The 8,193-nt window shown below is 42.0% G+C and overlaps 1 protein-coding gene across 1 annotated transcript in view; it reads right to left on the bottom strand.

Annotated features, from left to right (window-relative positions):
- FAM133B (family with sequence similarity 133 member B) overlaps positions 1–2,353 on the bottom strand; it is a 20,450-nt gene extending 18,097 nt beyond the window's left edge. Inside the window, exons 1-2 of the mRNA XM_014525330.2 lie at positions 2,261–2,353; positions 1,052–1,130 (exon numbers count right to left, since the gene is read on the bottom strand). Of these exons, the coding sequence (XP_014380816.1) occupies positions 1,052–1,130; positions 2,261–2,352 (171 nt within the window). The 5' untranslated portion in view covers position 2,353. The remainder of the gene's footprint in view (positions 1–1,051; positions 1,131–2,260) is intronic.
- Positions 2,354–8,193: the final 5,840 nt, after the last annotated feature.

The following is an 8,193-nucleotide window of genomic DNA, read 5'->3' on the forward strand; positions in this document are numbered from 1 at the left end:
AGCGCCCCTTCCGGTGCCCCATACTGCGGCCACTGGGAGCCTGTATGGGGCGGTCTGGAGCGGCACAGGTAGCCCCATGCAGGCTGCGAGCAGCTGCAGCGCTGGGTGTTGGCCACAGGGCCGCTTTTCCCCTGCCCGCACTAAGCTTTTCCCCGGGCCACTTTTTCCCGGGCTTCTTCCCTGCCCGGGGTCCTCCCCTGCCTTCCCCCCCGCTACTCCCCCTTCCCTGCAGTTCCGGTGCAGAGCAGCCATGTGGTCCCAGGCCAGAAGCCCCTACTGGGGCTTCCGGCTTGGGGGGAGGGGGCGCGGCAGGGCCAGGGGGACCCTGCTGTTGTGGGAGCCTGCCAGGCTTCCCCTGGGTCCTACTGCCCTTGGTTCCTGTCATTTTTGACAGGAACCAAAGGCAGATAAATATTAATTTTCTTAATTTTTTAGGGGCTCTGCAGGCCAGGTAGAATGGCCTCGCGAGCTGGATACAGCCAGCAGGCCGTATTTTGCCCACCTATGAGATAAACTGTATGTTTGAGATTACAAGAACAGGATCACTAGAACATAGGAAAGTTCTAGTGGAAGGGACCTCAGGAGGTCATCCAGAACAGCCCCATGCTCAAGGCAAGATCATCCCTTACTAAACTATACCAAGTCAAGTGTCTGTCTAACCTGCTCTTAAAAATTTCCAGGAATGGAGATTTCACAGTTTCTCTAGACAGCCTATTCCAATGCTTGCCCACTCTCACAGTCAGAAAGGGTATTAAAAAACTTCAATACTTGTCAGTGGGACCTTTTTTAAAAACAAGTTTGGCCAGGATTTGTCCAAGCATAAACTATGAAAAACAACCCTGCACTGGAAATGGGATGGAAGGGGTTTCTTTCTTTAACCAATTCAAACATTTTGCAACAGAAAGTTAACTTATTAAGTATTCCTAGTCACATGTACATATCCCTAGATGAACAAACATGGGTTTCATCATCTGAATGATAGTGGAAAAGAAAGCATTCTTGTAATTTTTCCAGATAATCCACTAACATCAAATAAATCAAATTCACAAACCTCATTCATCTTTTCTTCAAACTCAGCTAATGCCCTTGATCCTTTTTTTTTCTTTTCTAGTTGTTCTTTTACTTCTTCCCTTTTTAGAAACAAGAGTAACCAGATTTATACACCTTGATGCAAATATATATACAGCTAAAAAAAATTCCCATGAAGGGGAAAAGAGAAATATAGGTTACCAGTTACAGATTACGAAGTATCTAAAATTCTACACAGTGCAGATTAATCTCTCTGCAAGATCTAAATCTAACATTGGTACTAAATAACTGTGCTTGGAGTTTGTAATGTTGCCAAATGAAATAGATTGAACACCAGATAATTTCGGCAACTCATTTTAAAATATGTTATAGCTCCAGCTAAAACAGTTGTGTAAGGTCAATTCCATTCTAAAATGTACCCAACAAGCTTTTTTCCTAGATGTGATCTTGTTTAGAAATTAATACCAAAAATATATATAAATGTATCTATAAAGCCCTAAATGGCTCACGTCCTTTGTATCTAAGGGGCCGCCTCCTCCCTTATGCTCCATCACAATTGCTAAGGTCAGCCAAAAACAACCTCCTGTAAGTACCATCTGTGTACCAAGTTCACTTAGCCAAAACTCGTGGGAAGTTGTTCTTGGTTGTACCTCCTCAGCTCTGGAACTCCCTTCCCCTGGAGGCCTGCCAGAGACTGACCATGGCCATCTTTTAGAAGTAGTGCAATATCTTTTTATTTGGCCAAGCTTTTAGCAGGTGGGGTTAAGCTCCAGGTAATTATTTTGTTTTGAAAACCATTTTATTACTGTTCTATTATTTTATTTGTTTTTATAACTGTATTATTGTAAGCTACCATGAGCTTTTCTGGGGAGGGCAGCATAGAAATCAAGTATGTAAGTAACATTCAGGTATTAGCAGCTTTGGAAAAAACAGAGCAACATTTTAACATTTCACAGAAACTGCTGCTACAAGATTTTAAGGACTAGTCTTTGGAGAAGCTGAAGGGCTGCCATCTAATATTAAAAAATTATCATTTTTAGAAACTGTCATTTTTAAAAAATATAAAAATTAGAACATATTTAGAAAGGAATATTTTGGCTACAAACAAAAACAACTTTTTAAAACATTAGCACGTGCTAGGGAAGAGGGCCCTGTACTGCCTTAAGAGAGGACAACCTTTCATCAAACAGATGGTTTGGTAGAAGGAGAAAACTGGTATTTCCACACTTACCATGTTGGCCTTGGCCTGTTCAGGTAGTCCTGTATTGTTGGCCCAGAAGTTTGGGCGGGACCTCGTGCTCTAGCCATAGCTATTGGATTCATATAAGCCTTGAAGATGACAAAACAAAGCGAGAAATAAATTAATGCATTCTGCTGTATACACAAAACACTTCATGTACAATATTTCTTACTGAAAAAAAAAATCTGTTTCTGAAAGGGAGTACACATAGCCCATTCTCTCCCCCTGTTTACTACAGATGTTAGGGTTCTTTTTGGGGGGGAGGGGCAGGGATAGTTTCTTTGTCAAAAACATTGGGTGTTGGCTGTAGGCAAAACTAGGGATTTTGACAGGGTCTGCTGATGCTTCTGCAGGGATTTAAGTATAAAGTTTCCTAGCTAAAGAGTATTGCCCCTTTGCTCAGGGTCAGACTGATCACCACATTTGAAGTCAAGAAATTTTACCCCATGGTCAAACTGGCATAAACTATCGAAAATGTTGCCTTCCTCTGTAGCAGGGAGTTTGGTTCTCTTCCCCGGATCTCTCAAGTGTATTCAACTACTTTCTGTCCTTCCAGGGGTAAGACATGATGTCTTCAGAGCTCAAATAGGTATAGACTCACACCCCTTCACCTGGGGTAAACTGCAGTGTTTTTGATGTTATGGGACACTGTGTCTAGTAGCTGTGTGTCTGTTCATACAGTTGTGTGTGGAATATGCTAGACTTGTATAATTAGGATGGGTTAGATAGGATGATCCTACCTTGATTAGAGGGCCCGACTTGATTACTTACTGAGGTCCCTTCTAGCCCTACTTTTATCTGATTCTATAATTTAAGCAAATCAAGAATTTTTTTCAAGTTGATAGGCAGCATGAACACAACAATTAACATTGTCAATTTTAAGTTCTAAAATAGTGAAGCTTACTTATTATTCACAAAAGGATGGTTGTTATGATAACATATTTTCATCAAACCTCTGTCCTTGGGGTACTTGCCATCATTTGTAGTGTTTTGAATTTTTTGGATGAGATGCACTATTTATATTGGTAAAAACTGTGACAGTAAAAATTTTCTTCATTTTCATATGGGCATCTCAGCACTGCTTCTTATAAGATATTTGTTTTAATACTAAAACATTCCTTAATTATAGCAGAGCTAGTGCTTTATTACTAGGAACGTGCCCAAGTCAAGGTGGCAGACAGGCAATTCCATGGGCTGGTTGTGAGAAGCTTATTCCAGCAGTCCCCACCTCCAGCCTCTGATAGGCTGAGGTGCCCTGGTGGACCCACCCCTTGCAGCTGATTGGCTGAGGGCTGCCTTTCACTGATTGGCAGAGAGGGGCAGGGTCACATGAAAGACAGCCTTCTTGGCCAGTCAGAGGCAGAGGGAAATGGGGTGGCCGACATCTTGGCTGCTCCCCTTTGTGAGACAGCTTCTGCTACCCCTCTCCCCCTCCCTGGGGGGCTGCAAGGCTGGGATGCAGCAGTTCCTGGCTTCTATTGGGGAGCCAGCATTTTATTTTTAGTAAGTTTCCCCCCACTCCTAAGGGATTCCACACAAATTCATGGAAACTGGTGCTTTTCACTGTTTCCACAAAAATTGTGATTTAAGTAGGTCCCTAATATAATATAAGTGAACAGACAGAAAAGTTGGGTGAATTTAACATAATTTTAAACCACATATGAAGTACTCAAGTAGAATGTTTTGAACCCTAAAATACTCAACTGATTATGATAACAGCATTATTAATTTTTATCATCTTTTGGATTTCAATTAAACACATTCTCTTTATATGCACTCTGAATTGTGGTATGTTTTATACATTGAAATTAAACCTGATCCCGCATCACTAACTACTGAAAAATCTGTTTAAGCAAATAATTTCCTAATAATTTGTGTTATTTTAGTTTCTATACCTATTTGAGCTCTATCTACCCTTTTGGTTAAAATTTAAATATACGTATCTATAGACCAAGAGGCATATATAAGCATTAAATGCATATGACAAAAAGTGTGCTAAAATACATGGGTTGCACAGTTAAGCACTCAAAACTTAAGAAATACCAGAATTAAGGCTACTTATGTAATGATAATTTGTTTCCACTGTACATACACATTACCATACACCCCAAGGACATCATTCCATCCTTTTCTCCACAGGTCCCATGTCGCATTCTATTCACACAACAGCTCATTAACCGAGATATACTAGAGGTATCTTGTTTTTGCCTCATTATTAAGTTCTAGCCACTGCTGTAGGGTACTTAAACCTTTTCTGAAGACAAGTATTAATTCCTCATGGGCTTTTCATTACTATGGCACCCAAGTGTCTCACATTTTATTTTCACAACATCCCTGGGAAAGGACTTAGCATTAATACCTGTAGTTTAGATAAGAAATTAAACAAAAGCGACTGTCAAAGTGTTCAGTGTCCACTAATTTCAGGTACCCAATCTGAGATGCCTAAGATATGTTTCTGAGCTTATAGCGTCATATAGTGCTTTACATGTACAAAGCACAGCTCCTACACCAGTCATTTGTAGATCTGAGAGCACAGCACTGCTGCACAGGTAGTCTTAAAGCAAGCGTTCAAACAACAAATAGGCTACAATTAGTGAAAAGTGTGAAAGTTTGGGTCAACTGATTTGCCAGCATCACATAGGAAGTATGTGAAAGAGCCAGAATCAAAACATTCAAGGCACACTTCAGTGGCCTTAACTGTGAGACCATCCCCTCTTCCAGCAATTCCTACCCTCATTCATTCTGTACTCCCCACTCTTGTAATACATGTGGCAGTGATACTACAGACAAGTTTGCTTTACTTTAGAGACTTGATTCATCCCCAGAATACCATTCATCCTGGGTACAGAAGGAGTTGGGTTGTGCAGAAAAAACAGTAGATGTCTGTGTAATTAAAGACTGTATCATAATGCATATGCACTAGTGGGTCACTGCCTAATTTCTAAGTGCTTGACTTTGCAAACAATAGTTCAGATTAGTTTGTGTGTTCAGTTGTTTAGGTTTTTTAACTAAGCAAATTGGAAAAAAAAATCCGTCGTGAGCAGCATATTGAAAACCATGTTGGTCATTAGCCAGGTTAAAACCTCTAAATCTACTACATGGACCTCTACTACTCAAGCTAAGAAAGTGAATGACAAAAACAGTTGCATAGCACCTTTCATGTGGACCAGAACTAGCAAAGGATCAGATACGAGGTAAAAGGAGTTTACAAATATCTGGTGGCAAGATCCTGATGGTGAGATCCTGATTCTGGAGATGAGTATGCTCCATCAGACATACCCTTTTCCAACCTGGGTCACTCTCCAGGCTTCTCATACAAATGTCTGTTGCTCTCTGTAGCCACTCCTAGACTCTGTCTTCACAACTGCCAAGTCCCAATCTCCCTTCTCCTTACCCTAGCCTAGTCCGCCCCAACTCTTTGGTTACCTATTTTCCCCAGCCCTCCCTGCCTCTCACCCACTGTCCCCACACATCTCACACCCAGGCTCCTTTCTATGCTCTGTCAAGCCCTCCACAATCTCCCCATACTCCTCAGTCTCTCTGCCCAACCTGATCCCTTTGCACCAAATGCATCTTCAGTTCCCTCATTCCTGTTCTTCCACTGGTTCCTAGTTCCAGTTTTCTTGTTCAAACAGCCAAAAATCTATCCTTCTCCCACAGCACTTCTCTTCTCTAAACATAAATCAGACAGATTCCTCCTCCATGCTGATCAATACAGGGTCCCTGCTCACTGTTCCAGTGCCCATCCCCATCCCATCTAGAAACACCCACTATAGGTAAAGCTCAGATTCACTTTTGTAGCCATGGGCTAAAGGGTGTGATACTTGCACTGTCCTGCAATGGGGCTCCCCGCCCACCCACAGCCCAGCCCATGCACCCGGCAATTAGACAGTCTACGATGGTAGAATCTTTAAATGGTTTACGGGATAAAAATGAAGAAAAAAATTCCTACTCAGCATGTGCATATCTTGGCCAAATCTGGGTGACTTTCCTAGGGACAACACAAGGTACATCCCTGACACAAGGCACAAGACATAGTTGCATGATTTTTACAGGCATGTCCAATTACTGGAACCATGATCTGCAAATTGATCAACGGACGCTATTTGCATGGTTGGAGAGTCAGTTTTCTAGGGTAGCTGCAGTTCTTTAACCATTCATCAGATGTTTGGACACATGGCAATACGTAAATAATAAATTAAAGAAATACAAAAAATGAGTTCATTCCAAGATGGACTGATTTAAATCAAACCAACTGAAATTCCCGACTCCAATCAATTTAAATCAGCAAACAGAAACCCATTACATCATCAGTTTTGATTCTGTTTGTTCATCTGTACTTCTTGGTTACGGTATTCTCCTAAAAGCCAATTGCCTTTGGTTAGTAACCATTAGCACATCTTGATTTGCATCTAGGTACTTCTTTTTGCTATCCAGGAGCATGTATAATAATAATATTGACAGTAAAGCACATATGTAATTTAACACACATTTATTCATATTCTAAATTTTTACATTTTATGTTAGAATATGTTGAATGACACTTTTTTAGTGGTTAATTATTTTATTCATGACTTGTGCTAAGCTCTTTTTAATGGAAACAGGAATTCAATTAGAAATGCAGAAAATTAGACCTTTAAGTTAAAACTTGGCTAATAAAAATAACTTTAATGTTTTACTTAAGAAAAAATGCAAGAGGGAAGGAGTTTTGTGGATGATAGCTTTCAGGGGACCAACTGTGCAGTTAGGATGGACTCAGACAAGCTTTCTAATGCAGTGCACTGGAGTTTCCATCATTTTCTATTTTTGAAGATTTTGTGATGCTGTGCTTGCCAAAGGTATCAGTTGAGGGTTAGAGCATCCACTGCTACCTATCTGTGCAAGCAACATAAGCTCCACTGCTTTGCTAACACACAGAAGGCTCCTATCCATTCCCTCAGTCTAATAGCAGCGTCAATGATGGGGCCTTACTGCTAACCCATTGTGCACTTGTGGAAAGATACAAACGATGTTGCACGTCATTGAGAAGTGTCCCATCTACAAACCAAGAGATGAATTAATAATATTAAACTCAGTTAATAAGGAAGCTATTGCTTGGCTTCGTGGATTTGCATTTGCTAAATAAATAAATCATGAGGAGGAAGAGGAGAGTAGTAAAGCACTGGAACAGGCTATCCAGAGGTATTGTGCAATGTCCATCCTTAGAGGTTTTTAAGATTTGGGTAGACAACCTTGGCTGGGATGATCTAGTTGGGGATGGTCCTGCTTGGAGCAGAGGTGGATTAGAACTGGGGTTTCCAACCTTTCTATGCTGTGAACTGGCAAACCGCAGACCGGAAATGGCCATGGACCAGCACTGGCATACTATGGGCAGGCAGGCAACCCTTTTTTATACCCAGTACAAGAAAGGATTGGCTGCTGGCCTGCAGTATGCTGGTCACTTCCGGTCTGGCAGCCAACTCTTTGCAGCCCAGGGACTGGGAACCCCTGGACTAGACGACCTCCTGAGGTCCCTTCCAACCCTAATTTTCTATGATTTCAAAGTAGCACCATACAGATAATAGTTTCTGAGATGTTATTTCTACAGGACACACATGAGGCAATAACAGCCTCTGTTTCAGACCTAGCCTCCACTAGCCAAGATTTATTGTAGACTCCTAGAGAAGCCGGGCTGGAGGGGACCCCCGGAGGTCACCCAACCCCCCCGCCGGGGCAGGATTATCCCTATCCAAATCCATAATCTAAACTGCGCGTCAGTCAGTTGCCAAACCTGACACCACCCAGACCTAACACCCTAACCTGCTGTAGGCACCCACGGCAGCCGCGGCAGCCGGCGTCCCATGTTTCTGAAACGCCGTCAACGTAGGCCCAAGAGATCCTGGGCGGGGGCCCTGCCCTGCTAGAGGAAGGCAAAACCCTTCGGC

The sequence above is a fragment of the Alligator sinensis genome, unplaced genomic scaffold (assembly GCF_000455745.1).
Source record: "Alligator sinensis unplaced genomic scaffold, ASM45574v1 scaffold1011_1, whole genome shotgun sequence".
Taxonomy (NCBI): domain Eukaryota; kingdom Metazoa; phylum Chordata; order Crocodylia; family Alligatoridae; genus Alligator; species Alligator sinensis.